Consider the following 16,829-nt stretch of genomic DNA (forward strand, 5'->3'; position numbering starts at 1 on the left):
GGCCATCCCTCCTATTATGCATTTTTATTGGCTAACGTTCTTGCCATTCATTTGCGTCGCATGCGTAAGACGTCTGGAGCGTCTCCGGTTTTTCTACAGGGTTTGTGTTGTACTGCGTCTTAATGGTTGATTATCCACGAATTTCTATGGTTAACGTTTTAAAACAAGAACAATCTCAAGTGCAAGTTGAAGTGATTTTTAAGAAAACGAAAAGGCAAACCCAGAGTTATAGGCCCCTTTTGATTTTAAGAACCTTTAACAATATACCATTACAGATTGTGCGGTTTTAAAACGTATTGTGCAAGCCGCCACACGCGACCTTGTATCGAAATAGCGAAACATAAAAAAGAGTCTTTATTGTGACAAGACACGACCTCACGACGTGTGCTAGTCCACAAGGCTGGGGCAAAAACAAAACTGATTTGTAACTGTTTATACGAATGCACTCATTAATATATGGAATAAACGCATAATACAGGATTTGAATCTTCCATTTAGCGACTCGAAATTCAAAAATGCATTCTTCAGGACACAAGGAAATCATGCCAATCCGCGGTTGTAGCTATGTGCTTCGTGCCACCCGGCCATTCGTGTTTTTCGTTATTGCTGTATACACTAGGTTGGTCGGTTCTACTCAACACACTACTGTTGCTAATGCTCACCGTTAGCCAGCGCCCAGAGGAGGCGGTCGCCTCACGCAACTCTGTAACGCGATTCGCTCAGCTGATCCCGAATTGGTCAGACCGACTCCCAGCTCATTGTACTTGCACAGCTGAAACGAACATGTCCTTGCATCTGACAGGCTGGAGGAACCCATCTGCTGTTTTTCAATGAGCGCCTTCTCAGCTTCCAAGACAGGATTGTCCGGGACTGCGGGCGGGTTTGGGGAGCGCGGCGATTCACACAGACTCACTGGACAGGGTTCATAAAGGTAAAGAGACCTTATAATTGCTATCATTAGGTTTAAATTTAGAGCCGTTTCCTTATTTTCCCCCGCGATACGTGTTTTGAGGTGAAGTTAAAACATGTGCAATAACAAGTTGGTCCGATGTTGCCAAACAAGATGATACTGTTAAATAAGTACGTGCGTAAAGGGCCCATGAATTCAATAGTTGAATAGTTGGCTGTGGTTGCAGTCTTAACTGTGTGCTGTTACAGTGGGGAGTCAACTGCCTGTCAAGATCGCGGTCTTCAGGTGGTTCTTTGGAAGATGATGCAATCTTCATTGCTTGGGTCATCATGAAATTGAGACTTCAGCTTCAGAACTTAGCCGTAACAGTCTGTAAAGATATCATTGACAGCAAGCGGCGGCTGTGTAAAATGCGAGGCTTGCTTTCGCAAGCAGTATTTTAATTCTCGACTTTCCTACTTCTGTCCTAACAGGCGAGAATTAAGTGACATGAAATTGTGTGACCTTTCATGTCTTCAGAATGCGGGGCATACAGTATTAATCTCGTGATGAATTCTGCAATTTAATTGAAAGAGGCTCAGACATGTGGCTTCTGCACTAATTAAGTTATGGTCTCTTCTTAATTGAAGTTGGGACTATTTAAGAATGGCTTATCTTAAATCCTTACTATAGAACTTTAAGAAAAAAAACGCATTGCTTTTTTTTTTGCTAAACTTAATAGGTAGTAACGCTTTAACTAACCTATTTGAATATTTTTTTTATATTTTAACCCTTGAACTCGCCAAAATTGCGTAGTTCCTAACAACGTACTTGCATGTTCAGTGAATGTTTGTGTTGTATTTTAGGATATCATTTTAAAAGCTCTTCAGCTTCGTACTGTAGTTAAATAAACGAAATTGACTTTTTCAGAACATCTCGGAAAATCATGACTACCCTCCTGGAGACGAAGGAACTGTTTTGCAGCGCAGACGCCGTGTGTTTCGATGTGGACAGTACTGTAATCAAGGAAGAGGGCATCGATGAACTGGCTAAATTTTGCGGTGTCGGGGATGCAGTCACAGAAATGTAGGTACACACCTTCACTGTAAAAAAAAAAGTTATCACGAAACTAGTCAACTTAATGTTAATGGCGTGACATTTCAGTGTTTCACACGACGTTCTCCCAGTTCCCCCGACTGAGGGACTGAATTAAAAACTGATGTCTCGTCGATACAAGATCAGTCTTTGCATTTTTGCATAACGTACGAGAGCTTGACCAGCAGAACGTGTTGTTGACCAATGTTGTGTTTTTTCAGGACCCGCAAAGCTATGGGTGGCTCAATGAGCTTTAAAACAGCTTTAACGGAACGCCTCTCCATAATAAGATGCTCCCGTGAGCAAGTGAACAAGTTACTGACTGACCACCCTCCCCAGTTAACCCCTGGTATCAAGTAAGTGTATACAGTTATTTTTCCTTTAAACCAAAGGTTTCAAAATAGCCAAACCATTTTTATAACTTTGTGACTGAAATATTGGGCTTCAAATCATGCAGTTTGTACACCTCCTTTTGCCTATCCCTGGAGTTATTGAATTTTCTGTGTGGCCAGGGAGCTGGTGGGGTGCCTTCAGCAGCGCGGCGTGAAGGTGTTTCTGATCTCGGGGGGCTTCCGCTGCCTCGTAGAGCACGTGGCCACGCAGCTCGGTATCCCCCTTGACCACGTCTTTGCAAACCGCCTCAAGTTTTACTTCAATGGTGAGTTTTCTGTCCCGGGTTTGGCCGTCAATTCCTTAACAAAAAGGCCATGCTGTTCATGTCTTAGAATAAGGAGAACTTCAGAGTTGGAGAGATGCTGTGCTCTGGGAAGCCAAGCGATTAAAAGACTGTAGTTGAAACCACCTTCCCCGAGATCCTAATTGTCTAAATTGTCCTAAATTGTCTGGAGCCATGACAAATAGGATTTCTTTCTGCATACTTTGTCCATCCAGTGATGTCTATTTTTGCAGAGATCCAAGAAAACACCAGCTTGCACCACAGGTGCCAGGAGAGCCTAGTGTGTTTTCTAGTAGTCCTATCTAAGTAATTGGTTAAACAGGAGGATAATCATTTTCCTTGACATACAGGTACCTGTAGATGGGATTTTTCGTAATGAAATCAAATGCTGCTTACTCAGTGCTGCTTGGAGCCTGGTTAGAAGTCTTACCATCAGGCAGAAAATTAAATGAGTAGAACAGCTGGGTCCAGTAACCGAGAGCCTGGGCGGCACAGCAATCAGAAGACGGTAAGCCCCTCAGGTTCCCCCGACCTGCACAAGACTCTGCGTCCGCGGTTTGGGAAGCTCGGCAGCCTGCTCGGATCAGACACGCTGAGGCCAACCTTCAGCCCTGCTCCTCACCCCTCTGTAGGCGAGTATGCGGGGTTCGACGAGACGCAGCTGACGGCCGAGTCGGGAGGGAAGGGCAGGGTGATCAGTTTCCTGAAGCAGAAGTACGAGCTGCAGAAGGTGGTGATGATCGGGGACGGCGCTACAGACCTGGAAGCCTGCCCTCCTGCGGTACGTCCAGCCCTCGACGCCTACTCTCTGCAGAAACAGACTCCATACGAGAACCGAGGGTTACACACGACTTCGGCCCATCTAGCGCGCTTGGTTTCTAGTAGCTAACTCAACCAAGGATCTCCTGCTTAAAAATATGAGGAAGGAATGTGCAAAGTTTGTTTCAAATTTGTATTTTTCTAACTAAAAGCCTTGATGTTTTGTCCTTCTTATAACTGTGAATCTGTCCTCAATATTACCTGTTCTGTTGTAATTAACACCATTAAATTTTAAATTTCAGCCTCTCAAGAAGTAATTGGTACAGTTTAAATAGTTTAGAAATGATTTGAAATGAAAACCAATGAGCCTAACAAATTGATCAGAACTCTTGTGTTTCAAGTCTTTACAAATATATCATACAAGGGTGATGTACACGACCTGCTAGATACCCCTGAGTTAATATTACCACATGTAAGGCAGGAGTTTCGAACCTTGGTCCTGGAGATCCACACAACTGCTGATGTTTGTTCGAGGTGAGCTCTGTTACATTATTGAACCCTTAATTAACCTAATAATAAAATGAACGTAAAGAATTCACATTAAGGAAAGAGCCCAGCTGGTATGGAAACCAGCCGAGGACAAGGGAAGAGATCCCCTGCTCTAGACTAAGACTAAGCCCTTCCTCCAGGACCACACTTGTGACACAGAGCAGGTGTGAACACAAGGTGCACAAGCAGTCGAGGTGCGCTGTTATAAAAAGGCTCTTGGGACGACCTCACACGACAGTGAGCTGGTCGTGGCTCACGATATAAAAGCTTTCTGCTGTTGCTGCTTTTCGAGCGGCAAAGCGCACGCCGGCAGAGAATATTTTAAAGAGGTTTTCATTCTGCGCTCACAGTTTGATTAAAATGAATGCCATTTCGTCCGTCCCTGCACAGAAGTAGGGACATAACGGCCGTGTCCCAGTATCCACACTGGCGGTCTCGTGCCCTTCATACAGTATGCGTGTTCCTGCTGGGGTCAGTAAGGTCTTAGGGTGTCCCGCTTCTAATCCGTGTTCCACACTGGTGCTCACGTGTGCCCTTCTCGTAAGTCTCTGAGCTGACTTCGCTGAACGGAATCGCCCCATGAGGGTCAGCCTTGCTTCTTCTAGGCCATTCTTAATGCCTCAACTCGTAAAGACATGGAACACAAGTTTCATTTAGGTTGGCTCAGTTAAATAAAGAATGGCACGGTGTGGTCTTTGTGTGGAGTTTTATGTTCATTTAAAAGGATTCCTAAACTAAGTAATTGCATAAATCAGCTGCTTAAGTGGTCTTTAGAAATGTTTCCTACTGGACAGTGGCTCAGTAGAACTAACGATGGTCCACCCAGGTCTAGCATATTTTTAGACGCAGGTCTAAAAGTCTGCGTTAATGCTTCAGAAATAAATGTCTTAAGTGCTTAAGAAAAATCACATGAAAATAATGTTTTGTTACTGTGGGACTTAATTCCCATTTTACGTGAAATTTCCAAACAGTAGCCTGTATTAAGAAAAAAAGTGCCATAATGCTTTGTATACTTTAACAAATACTGATTTGTGTTCTATTCCCATGTTTTAGAATGCCTTCATTGGATTTGGGGGCAATGTCGTCAGGCCCCAGGTGAAGGAGAAGTCTGCGTGGTATGTCACAAGCTTCGGAGAGCTCCTTAAAGAACTGGAAAAAAATTAAAGATCTGAGAACAAGAACGAAAAGGGGCATCTTCAGACACTTTTTAAAATAGATTTCTATACTTGTTTATCAATCAGCACTCTTTGGTCACCCACAATCTTGTGCCTTTATGAATTCAAAGCCTGATTTTGCCTGGAAATGTTTTTTTCCAGACAACATTTGTCATTTTGTTATACATAGAAAAAACTGTATAGAGTACTGTAGCTTTGAACTAAGAAACATTTTATAGTGCGTGGTTCAGTAACTGAATATTAAAAGCTGAATGTGATACCATCTTCTACAAGGTCTCAAAATAGATTAATATTGTACTTTGCACTTAAGTGAGGGGGGAAAGTTAGTGGCTCATGTGATACCCTTTTTGGGTTAGTATACTCAGTCTTATTGAATCATTTCTGCTAAATGTACAAGTTTGTGGTTCAGGTATCAATATATTTGTATCAGTTCTGTCCATTTTTTATTTCCGTCATCCATTAAAACATAAATTTTCTACACTATCAACCACACAAGTCTTCCATTCAGTTTTCTTGTCCAAGTACTTTTTTTCACTCCCGAATAGGGGTTTACAAATTGCACCATGCAAGAATTTTTGTTTTAACTTTAGGAATATCTGTGATGCATATGCAAAGAGTTATCAGCTTGTTCCATGTGAACGCCTAGTGAGGTATTGCTTTTTTTATGTTAATGCTATAGACAACTGTGAACACTAGGACTTTTACACTTTAGAGACTTTTTTAAGCCACATTTTGGTATTCCCTTTATACTCCTTCTCCCGTTATTATGAGTAAAAAGCTTAAGTGTGTGGCGTGATGTTATTGAATTTGCATTTATTTCCACACCTACTAATGATGCTTTAAAGCATAAAATTGATTTTTAAATTATTTTCAGTTGTAATACTATTCTATTAATCACATAATATCAATAATCATATACTGCAGGAATAACAAAGAAATGTGAGGCATTCCAGTCAAGTATATCTCTTATTGTTCTTAACTACACAGTCATTCTTGTTCCACATCAATAGACCACAATGACTGCAAATAAAGTTTATTAATTTCTGTAAATTATACAGTAGTGTGCCTGGGTTGTAGGCCTGTTACAGCAAATTCTGATTATAAAATCACTTTTTAACAGTGCTTTTAAACTAGAAACTCTGGAAAAAAAACTGTACACAAAATGTCCAACAAATGTTATAATTATACAATGCATGAAGCCCTTCTTACTAACAATATCTGGACATGCACTAATCCACAGTATGGATTTAAATACAAACCATTTCATTTAGTACCGCTACGGCAACCCTCTCAAGTCTGTAATCTCACAAAGGAGTTGGGGTAGATAATGCAAGTCAACAGTTTCTATAGCTTTGTTGCAATTTAAAAAACCACATACGCAACTCAAGTACTTTTAAAAATTAACTAGGATGTATTGGTTCATTTAAAAAAACAGAACAGAGAGCAGTGCGTCACAAATAGCACTGCTTAACATGGTTTCAGTTGTCCTCACTCCAGCATTCATTTGAAAACTAAAAAATACAATATCTGTCAGAAACCAAATCTTCTATGATTCCAATTTCAAAGGCTAACCATAAAAGGTAAATTAACTAAAGATGCCACTGTACATCTCTACTGCTGAAAACATCTACATTTTAATGGTTTTGATGATGTAATTGTTTTATAGTGATAACCATTAATCTTATTAAACCTCCAGTATAAGATGGAACTAAATTTGGGATAAATAATACGTCAACTAGTGATGATTTTGTACCCTGCCAATTAGTTTAATAAAATACTTTTTTTACAACAAAATGAATTATGTATTATACTTGAGGTGCATTACAGTTTGGGGGTGGTTAAAACAGTTTTAGGGAAGTAGAAGTTCCCTAGAAGTAGGTAATTTTAAAACATTTCCTCACAAAAGAAAAGTGGGTGTGGTCATTAATGCCAATTACCAATGAACTAAATTTGGTCCTTTCAATTTGGACTGCACAATATAGATGTCTGCAAGATTGATAATACATTGATAATACAAATGGAGGCCCTACCAAATAATAAGAGGTTATAGTTCTACTGTAAATACATAAGCCTTCTTGTAAAGTGGATACTGTTGGTGTTTATGCCACACATTCACTGTTGAAGATGTTTTTGTCTTGTTTGTAAATATCTTACTACAGATGGTTTTGGATACAAAATTTTTAAAAGTACCAGATGCTGTATTCTGGTTCAGGTTAAAAAACAAAACTAAAAAACGTCAGTAGAGGGAGGTGGGCTTTTTTTACAACCGATTTTAGATCACAGCAGTCGGGAGTCTGACATTGTTGAGTCATTTTTATTAATAATGTTTCTTCGGGATTGTAGGAGGTACTTCATAACCTACTGAAGGGGCGAGATCTTCAAGGGAATCATAATCCTGGAATCCATATGTTGGATAAGAGGAACTTGGAAAAGAAAAGAAAAACATCATTAAATAAAGTGTGTAAATTAAGTACATGACATACAGACAATTGCCCTAAATTTACCATGGGTTAAACTATGGAAATTTAAATACAGCAATACATCTCACACTAAGTTTCTTAGAGCTTTAGAAAATAGTTTTTCCTTTAAGGAAGTGGCAGTGGTACATGGATTGTTGGTGATTTCAGCAAGATTTGTAGGGTTTAAGGATTCTAACCTCATTTGTTTGATCACCAGCTGTGAAGTCTGCAACAGCAATACATCACTCCTTTATATTCCTTTGGGATTTAAAAGCCAATTGAAAATGTGAGGTTTTACATGAGTAAAGCATAGTGGGAATGCATATGTGAAATTGTTAGGATTCTTTACACGATCCCGGCAGTGCACAACACCATTCGAAATCTTCACTTACTACAGGCAGTGGAGTTCACGGGTCCTGTACCTGATGCACAAAGGAGAAATGTGGCTCACCTGTGTAATATACACACTCATCCCAACCATCTTGCTGCCAGGCTGCATTCCTGGTGTCATCCCTCGTCTGCAAGTCTTTGTACGCTGAAACCAAAAGACCAAGGCAGCTCTAGGAATGCAGTTCGGGGCTTGAATCGTGTGCGATTGTAAGTGTGCAAGGAAGCGTGTAAACTTTAGACCAGGGGTGTTCAGTCCTAGGTTAGGAGGGGCAGTGTGCCTGCAGGTTTTCTAGGTCTCTTGAATGCCGCAGCCCTCGAGGAGCAGGTGCATGATGCGTCAGTTAAGCCAGTTTAACCAGTTCACTAGCTGCTTAGTGCGTTATAATCCGAGATGGAATGAAAAGCTGCCAACACACCAACCCTCCAGACACATCTGCATTAAACGTCTCTGAGTACGTGTGTTGAGTCTTCGTTACCCCAAAGGTGATGGACCATGTAGAGGTTTCCAATTTGAGAGAAAAACCCTCCGACCGCTTCTTCGTTTTTCTGGCGGTATCCGATAGCCCGAGCCCTACAGAGAAAAAAAAAATTGTCAAAAGCACCACTTGCAAAGAGTTATAAATGCATATGCATAGAAAATAAATTAGAACATATACTGCATTTCAAACGTAGATTTACCATGTTACAAGCTGGCAGCTTGTCATATTCACAGATAAATTAGTATAAAATACACAAAAGGCACAACCAGCTAAATTGTATCCCTCTGAAATATTTGTAATGACTTCAGGCTTAAACATAGTCGTACATTATTTGTCTTTAGGGCTCTTAGATTAGAATTTAATTCAGCATCAGATATTTAATTCATTACATGGTATTTATAATACACTTTAGTAACTAAGAGCCTTATTTATCAAACTCGGACGTGAACCTTTATTCAACTTGGCAATATCCAAATACCAAAACAAACTATTTGACAAATACTGTATATATTATTGCTAAACCCTAAATTAACAAATCTCTAAACCAGAGTTTTATATTTGAAACATAAAAATATCTTACCTTAACAATTAACTATGAAACCAAAGGAAAGGGAATTTGATATTTTTAAAATGTTTATATTAAACATTAGATACACAATTGATATTTTTTATTTTAATAAAAAATATTGGAAATCAATGTGATTCCAAAATTCATTCCATTTTAATCCAGGCAGATTATTTATGAAAGTTTGAATTATTACAATTTTCAAATCAATCAAATGTAAGCAGTAAAACAAGTATTGTGGAAAAAATTACATGTGCGTAATGTAAACCTTAACCTGTGAAAGCCGCCAGCTTCAGTTTGACACTTATACAATCTGTTGAGAGGTAATAACCAGATTTTAATACTTCCAAAACTGCAAGGCTAGTACAAGTATATCACTTGTCACCACATGCATAATTACACTCTGAAAATCCAAACACTTAAAGGAAACAAATATACTGTATACATACACCCACAGAAAAAATGCATCCACCCTTTTAAGGAAATAACTGGTCATGAATGAACTGTGGTGACAGCTATCCCACATGCTATTCCCGAGAAGAATAACTTAATTACATATATTCAAATCTATACAAAATTAACCATTAAAAACAACCTTACCAGTAATTGCCCCATTCAATCATAGTTCCAGGCTGAAAAAATATGAAAAACATTTTAAAATCTAGCCGAAAAAAAAGAAATTCAAAGTAGTAATATCACTCGCCAACACCCATTAAATCAGTAAACACTTTGTTCTGTCAAGCACTCCTGTGTGTTTCATAAATGATGTATGTGCACTGAAGAGGGAAGTACTACACTGTTTAACCATTAATTACCGGCGAAGGTCATATAACACAAAGTGAAAAACACACCAGGATACCAAAACCTCTGTAGTCATTGTGCTCTGATAGTGTGGTTCTTGATTAAGGATGCTGTAAATCCCATGCAAAAAGAGTCCAGCCTTTGCTGCCGGTACGATTTGAAAGATGCAGGACTCACTCGGAGCTGATATGTTCTCAGCTCGTATATGTTGGGACCTTGTCTGGGTACAGGCTCATTCCAGAAGCTGAACTCCAGCAGCAGCTGATTCCTACGGGACAAAAGCATCTTCCCTCTTTCTTTCCGATACTCCATGAATTCCTGGGGAGAGAAAACTTTCATATGAGGCCAGCGACCAATAATATCGCAATCAAAGCTTTTATGCTTTTGTAACAAGTGATTGTGGTTTGCAAGAATAATATTTTACTCAACTCTGGGAAAATCAATTAATATTCAAGCGCCACATGCTAATTCTAGCTCATAATTCTAAATGTGCACCTGTTTCAATGTGCAGTACCTATAAAGATCGTGTGAGTACCTGGAATAATCATAACCCTCCATACCTGTGAAGTCTGTAATATTTTCTTCCCAGCTTCAAACACAATATTGAAATCAATAATTTAAATCACACATGAAGCCACAAAAAGCTGGCAAAGACCAGCCTGTTTCTCCCTTTTCCTTTCAGAGATTGTAAGTTGAAAAAATAGTGGCGTTATTTACGTTTTGTATACGGATGAAGAAAGGCTCCAGTACCTTGTTTTGCCTAAGTTTACTCATTACTTCAGTTAGTGCTGGGTAACCTCCCTCATACCTCCACAGGTGAACTAGAAAACAAAATGCAGAGCACTTTATGTTACTTGATGGTTACTTCATTATGACCACATCATTGAGAAAGTATTGCTTAGTAAACCAAGAGCTATCCATGCGTCTTGTTAGTTGCCGCTTGTACCAATTCAGGGTCGCAGGGGAGCCGGAGCCTATCCCAGCAAGCAACAGGCACAAGGAACCCAGAACTATTTCCTCTTCAAATACCAGGAGCTGCACTGCTCTATACAGACAAGCACAGACATACAAAAACAAGCAACTGCTGTTGTCTTTTCTATCAAAAGAGCAGTTCTCAGTACGAGTTTGCTGAGAGACAGGGGCTCATTTGCAGTGTCATGATGGAGTAGTTATACCTGATATTCTACAATCCCCTGGAAAAATCAAAGCATGACATTTTGACCTGGTCATACTATGGGACAGCACTAGCTAATAAATTGTGGCCTAAGGGGTGTAGCATTATGTATTCAAGTGCACAAGTAGGTTTACTGGTAAAACAGACTGCAGAAGACATTGCATGCTGGGTACCGGTGCTGTCCCCTACCAGCCTGATCCTGCTCCCCGTACCACGTATTCCAGGTGCCCACCAGCTCACAGGGGTAGTGCTTATCTGCATGGATTGATGGCAAAACCTCCTCGCTGTATGGAGAGTTAAATTAGTCAAACACTTCAAAGGCCATTGTCTCGGGCACAAAGCTTTTGCTTCACCTTCACCTTTGTCACTCTTGCTCAGACAGACCCCTTCCTCAGCTGCATCTTAAGTGACTGCATTGTCATTTCTTGCAGCTGCTGCTGCTTTACAGTCCTTGCTGTCGATTGTGCTTTTGGCTAGTGTTATGATCATCGGATTGTTCAGTTAGGAAACAGTCCCCTACATAGTCATAAGCCAAAACCATCTGCTTCCATATTCATAAAGAGCTCCCATGTGCATTCTACATGCCAGGGCACACTAATTCCTTTCTGTAAAGTTAAATGGTGTGCAATCTTTATTTAAATATGATCCACATATTTTTCCAAATCATCTTTTTTAAAGAGTTTTTCAAATTTGTTAGCCTACTTCATGCTTTTTACCTGTGTGGGTACAAGCAGGAACAATTACCAACACCGTGAAACAGCAGGATAAAGATCTATTATTCATTGGTCTGCCGTTATGAATCACCAAGAAGCTTTGTAATAAATGAATGAAATCAGGCATATTCATACCTGCAAATAAATTGTAAATTCATAACTGGCTCATGGAAACATCAAAAGTTCTTGTTTTAAATTTTTCAAAAATTCACACATTTTATTTTTTTTCAAATAAATCATTCCAAATGTATCTGGTGCTATAACACACTCTATGACATTAAATCCCATCACGCTCAGTTTAACTACAGCTATACAGATGTTCCTGTTTTTGCTTAGCAAGAATGATAGCAGAAAGCTCACCAAAGTTTGTTGTAGGCATCCAGGCACTCAGGTTTTACATTGTGAACTGGAAACAAAAATAAAAACATTCAAAAATTTGAGTGTTCCTCTTAAGTTAAGAAAAGTAAATAGCTAACACCACTTTTTCTCTACTTGTGGCTTTTCACAAAGAAAAAAGGTCTTGATATATTACACTAACAACAAGCCTTTCAGAATAACTTGCCAACATGATGTTTGTTGCCTCTGGTAATAGCAAGGAATACAGTGATGAGCAAGGAACTCACACTGAATTTTGTACAGGTTACTGGTTTCCTTCTTAGCGAGGAGGTTAGAGTGGGCGTCCTTTCTCGGATCAACCTTTCGGACGAAGAGAGACTTGAACCAGCTGTCCTCCCCATTCCTGTTAGTAGACGCTGACAGGGCTCTGAAGGCAACAGTGAGAAGCCAAGAATGTCATTGGTACTGAGACAGGTTTTACACAAGTTTTAATACACTCGCGCCTGAAAGTGTGCATGTGCACCATAGCAGAAATACTATTATAGCAATATATAATACTTCCAGAAAAGCTACGTTAAAGTTGGAGAAATAAAAAAATATATAACTTGAGGTTCATTTACACCTATTTCGATCTCCAGTGAATAATGAGCTCTCTGTTGATTGATGCTTGTAAGCACATCGCCCACATCTGATTAGCGCTCCAGAAACTGAAATCTGAAATAACCAGCCTCCTTCCCACCCTTAATAGTGATGAGGGATACTGAAGGTCTATGAGGAGAAAAATAGCCTGAAAAGTCCCCCCACCACCACCTTCATAAGCATTTTTGGAGGTCATTAGTGTTGCTACTGACCGGGCCTAACCTTGCTTTGGGTCTGAGGAGAGACTCTATGCATATGAACACATACTGTATGACGACAGTGGTCGTAAGGCGGAATAGTGTTTCAATGTTATTATAAAATGGGAATACGTCCAATATCATAATCGGTGTTACTGAATCTAAAAATAATACACATATGTCCGGATAAATCAGAAAGAATGGCATAACTAAAAATAAATATCACATAAGCCTAAGTACTACACTGAATAAACCACGCAGAAAACACTGCGTTGACAAAAAAAAAAGTGTCAAGGTCAATCACATAATTAACGGTGAAAACAAAGAAAAATGGTAGTCAGTGCCCTCCTTACAACGGTAACCATGTATGCTCAGTAAACAAAGACATTTATAATGACCTTGAGCTGCAATTGGATAAACTGCAGGCACACCACCGACAAAAACTTCCTGCGAGATAGTCGGCCTGTTTCGAGGTCAATATTAAAAAGGGAAACGAAAGGAAACAGGAGGCCCAAAAGTATAACTGCTGTTGCTTTAAGATAAAGTTTTAAACGTTGTTGTTTTTTTTATATCTCAGCGCAAATTGCACACAGCCCAAACAGGGGTGGAAGCGCATTATTTTCCCAACCTACACTACAGTTTGGAGGGGGCGGCGACATCGGCTGCACAAAAAAAGCATGGACCTAAACACGCAGAAAGAGCACCTTTAGTATGAGAGAAAAAAAACACCGCGATGTTTATTACAAACTGCGCGGAAAGAGACGAACCTGGAGACGAAAACGAGCTGTCCTCGGGCTCGGACCCTAGTTCTTGCTTGATTCAGGTCGGCCCCCAAACTCCGAAGGACTCGAGTCGCCATCTTCCTCAGGCTGAGCATTTCCTGCCACTGATAACGACGTAACAGATTATCTGAATCAGGAAAGCCATTGGAGGGCAGTGAAGGCAATTTATGCAAAGAATCGACGTGATGTCTAAGGTCCTGAGCTTTCATCTTGCAAATCTGGCGGTACGCTACTCCAAGAAAAGACTTGTTTTGCTTACGGATGGTAACTGTCCGTAGGGTGCAACCTCACATTTTGGAATGGTGTTAAGATTGCGAGGTAATCATGTTTTGAACACGTGCAATTAGGACTAAGAAGAGAGAATAAAACGTTCGAAGTGTAACTGTTAAAATATAGATCACAAGACTCAAGTGAAGCTAGAAATACCTTTAATGTTTCAAAAAGCTTTTTAAATTAAAATTAGAAATGTAATTTACAATGGTAATGTTGTGCTAATAACATGCAGGGAATTCCCTTAGTAACCTAGCTTTATCATAGTTAAGGTGGGTAGCTGCGTCAGCATGCGTAGGCTGCAAAGGAACAAGTAATAGGTTTATTCCATGCTGAAAAAATGAAGGAGAACACAACGTTTCGGCCGTGGAGCATTCTTCAGGTGTTCACACCTGAAGAAGGCTCCATAGCTATATCATATACAGTATTCCCATAAATGGAGAAAACAATGTTATATAAACAATGCAGTTAACACTTAAATCATCAACCTCGCAATTATATGTTGACAATTCTGTATTCCAACCCAAATTGATTTTCTATTTTGCCAAAACCATCAGATATGTAGGGAATTCACTAAACATATTTTATATGTGCAACATACATATTCTTCAAAGGTTTTAATATTCAAATCATTTCATTTATTTGACATGGGAGTGCCAAGGAGAGTAAGTCTACTGTACAGCATAGTCCCGAAAAAATGATGTTGTAATATTTACAATTCAAAAAGCTTACTGTAGCTCCGAGCGCATCATTTAACCAGATAACTCAACTGAGAATTCTCATTTATAAAGACGATCTGGAGAATACCGATTTATATAATTTTGCTATATACTGTAGTGGGTCAGCATGTGTAAATTACTATACCTTGCTCAAGGGTACAATCGCAGTGCTCCAAATTTTTCACATTAAAAAAGATGCAATTTTATTTAATAGCTAATCAAAGAATCTTGATTCCATAGAGGTACATTTTATACAATTGATTTTTTAACTTCTAAATATTAAAGCAGTGGCGTTGCACAACAGTATATCAGAAAGCTTCAAAGGAATCAAGTACAAAAGAAAACTGTTTTAGCTGTGGAATCTTCTTCAGGCATGAGGGTTCATCATACCCTATTCCTCAGCTATAATAAAATAATAATAAACTTTATTTTACATAGTACCTTTAAAAGTGGCTACTCAGAGTGCTTTACAGAACAAAACAAATGCACAGTGAGAGGAGACAGTTCTTCTGAAACCTAAAGACTGCAGTTCAAATATTTTTTTTCTTTCTGCTTTACTTTTCCTGTTGGAATGAACTCTGCTTGTTCCTTGATTTACTTTTCAATGTGCTAACACATTTTCACATCTGAAAAAACTAAATTAAAACAAAAATCGATCAAGACAGATATGGACATCATGACACATTGCAAAAAAAAAGTTTATTTTTAAAATGACTTTTTCAGACTTCAGAAGATTTCTCTGGAGTTTTGCTTGATGCTGCTGTGATGTTCAGTTCCTGGAGCTTCTCGGTTAAAGATTCAGCGGTAGTCTCTGTGGAGTCTGAGAGGGGCTCCAAAAACAGGCTTCCAGCAACCTGCTTCCCAGTGAGTGGGTCTATAACCTTCCCAACCTTATACACAACTTCTGCAAGTTCATGCTTAACGTGTTTTGACTTTTTCTCAGGCAGTGCCTTCAAAAGAACCACGTCTCCAACAGTGCACTGTTCCAGAGCGTCGTGTGCAAAATAAGTCTTCCTTTTGTTGTAGAACTGTGAATGACATGATATACCATAAATCTGATGTTAAAAATTGGACATTTTGAAGCAGCAGTTTATGAACTGTTATGAACTGTCAATGCAAGTTCTTTACAATACCAGAATTTGTACATCATTATTTAGAATTATATCCACTAGTTTAACTTAATTCACATTAAATCCACATCTAATCAACTCTGTAATCTGTTTTTTTTTTGTTTGTACATTCATTCTTTTTCTACACATTTAAAACAATATCCCTGCATTTGCTAAACTGAGACTGGCATATATAGATAGAACATTTTTATCTTGTAGACATCAGATTTTTTGCGATAGTTGTCGCCAAAATCAAACAGATTCAAATATATAATATTTACCTTCATCAGATACCGATCCAATACAAGTCTTGTCACTCGAACCTTTGCGGTTTTCTGCATTTTGGTTCCGATCACCTTGCCTATTATCCATCTGGCGTGGACTGAGGCTTGTTTTGCAGACATTCTGACAGCTTTCAAAACCTTACGGAAAAGTAAAATCAGCAAAAGGTCAAAACCATCGCGGATCTTAAAGGTCTTTATTGTACGAAAACTGAAAATTACCAGCAGCAAAAACGATACCTTCGCCTACACTGACACTTTTTTATAATAAAAAACAACTTTTTGCACTATTGTTGTATCACATACATAATAGAATAACGAATGTAAGCGCGTTTTAAGCATTTCACTATAATATAGCAAATGTATAATCTAAATTTGATTAATCTACAGGTGATTTAGATTAAGCTAATGCTTAACTCTGAATAAAAATATCTTGCAAAAGATATACATTTTTAATCTATTGCAAAATTAGCTCGCGTAAACAAAGTGTATTATAGCAAGCACATGTTCAAAATTAGAAGACAATGATCTATTTTAAGACACTGAAAAAATGTCTCCCAGATACGGAACTTCTTACCCTAAAATGTAAGACAGAGTATTAGCAAAAATACGAAAATCGATTAAACTATGAAGGTCAGGAATTCGGAAATCTCTTTCTCCATGCCTTCTGTGATAAAGCGGCGCATTATGATGACGCCATAAACAGAAACTACGGCACCTCGGAAGGGGAAAGGCGACACTTGAACAATGTCAAAACAAAACCGAGATTTGT

The 16,829-nt window shown here is 39.0% G+C and overlaps 3 protein-coding genes and 1 long non-coding RNA gene across 4 annotated transcripts; 2 read left to right on the top strand and 2 right to left on the bottom strand.

Moving 5' to 3' along the window:
- The first annotated feature begins 736 nt into the window (after positions 1 to 736).
- psph (phosphoserine phosphatase) lies at positions 737 to 6,594 on the top strand. Its single transcript, XM_088616055.1, has 6 exons — positions 737 to 931; positions 1,820 to 1,975; positions 2,206 to 2,340; positions 2,497 to 2,642; positions 3,293 to 3,441; positions 5,022 to 6,594. Exons 2-6 carry the CDS (start codon positions 1,836 to 1,838, stop codon positions 5,130 to 5,132), a joined length of 681 nt encoding a protein of 226 aa, XP_088472181.1. The 5' UTR covers positions 737 to 931; positions 1,820 to 1,835; the 3' UTR covers positions 5,133 to 6,594.
- On the bottom strand, positions 6,161 to 13,822 carry nipsnap2 (nipsnap homolog 2). Its single transcript, XM_088616053.1, has 10 exons — positions 13,664 to 13,822; positions 12,348 to 12,487; positions 12,085 to 12,130; positions 11,201 to 11,295; positions 10,588 to 10,658; positions 10,015 to 10,155; positions 9,637 to 9,668; positions 8,469 to 8,563; positions 8,054 to 8,137; positions 6,161 to 7,566 (listed from the first exon to the last, which is right to left on the bottom strand). Exons 1-10 carry the CDS (start codon positions 13,771 to 13,773, stop codon positions 7,502 to 7,504), a joined length of 879 nt encoding a protein of 292 aa, XP_088472179.1. The 5' UTR covers positions 13,774 to 13,822; the 3' UTR covers positions 6,161 to 7,501.
- Positions 13,823 to 14,062: 240 nt separating this feature from the next.
- On the top strand, positions 14,063 to 15,497 carry LOC148643527 (uncharacterized). Its single transcript, XR_015929054.1, has 2 exons — positions 14,063 to 14,195; positions 14,350 to 15,497. It is a non-coding gene; the product is annotated as an uncharacterized LOC148643527 (long non-coding RNA).
- mrps17 (mitochondrial ribosomal protein S17) lies at positions 14,564 to 16,778 on the bottom strand. Its single transcript, XM_088616056.1, has 3 exons — positions 16,635 to 16,778; positions 16,058 to 16,198; positions 14,564 to 15,695 (listed from the first exon to the last, which is right to left on the bottom strand). Exons 2-3 carry the CDS (start codon positions 16,178 to 16,180, stop codon positions 15,387 to 15,389), a joined length of 432 nt encoding a protein of 143 aa, XP_088472182.1. The 5' UTR covers positions 16,181 to 16,198; positions 16,635 to 16,778; the 3' UTR covers positions 14,564 to 15,386.
- Between the last annotated feature and the right edge of the window lie 51 nt (positions 16,779 to 16,829).

This window comes from Lepisosteus platostomus, chromosome 22 (assembly GCF_059453375.1).
Source record: "Lepisosteus platostomus isolate fLepPlt1 chromosome 22, fLepPlt1.hap1, whole genome shotgun sequence".
NCBI lineage: Eukaryota > Metazoa > Chordata > Actinopteri > Semionotiformes > Lepisosteidae > Lepisosteus > Lepisosteus platostomus.

Excerpts from the sequence above, each read along its gene's own strand:
- psph (XM_088616055.1), top strand. The coding sequence starts at position 1,836 with ATGACTACCCTCCTGGAGACGAAGGAACTGTTTTGCAGCGCAGACGCC. Across the intron at positions 1,976-2,205 it reads GGGGATGCAGTCACAGAAAT|GACCCGCAAAGCTATGGGTG; the intron begins GTAGGTACACAC and ends GTGTTTTTTCAG. Across the intron at positions 2,341-2,496 it reads CAGTTAACCCCTGGTATCAA|GGAGCTGGTGGGGTGCCTTC; the intron begins GTAAGTGTATAC and ends CTGTGTGGCCAG.
- nipsnap2 (XM_088616053.1), bottom strand. The coding sequence starts at position 13,773 with ATGCTCAGCCTGAGGAAGATGGCGACTCGAGTCCTTCGGAGTTTGGGG. Across the intron at positions 11,296-12,084 it reads GATGCCTACAACAAACTTTG|CGAGGAGGTTTTGCCATCAA; the intron begins GTGAGCTTTCTG and ends CTCTCCATACAG. Across the intron at positions 8,138-8,468 it reads CATGGTCCATCACCTTTGGG|CGTACAAAGACTTGCAGACG; the intron begins GTAACGAAGACT and ends TTTTGGTTTCAG.
- mrps17 (XM_088616056.1), bottom strand. The coding sequence starts at position 16,180 with ATGTCTGCAAAACAAGCCTCAGTCCACGCCAGATGGATAATAGGCAAG. Across the intron at positions 15,696-16,057 it reads TGGATCGGTATCTGATGAAG|TTCTACAACAAAAGGAAGAC; the intron begins GTAAATATTATA and ends TGTCATTCACAG.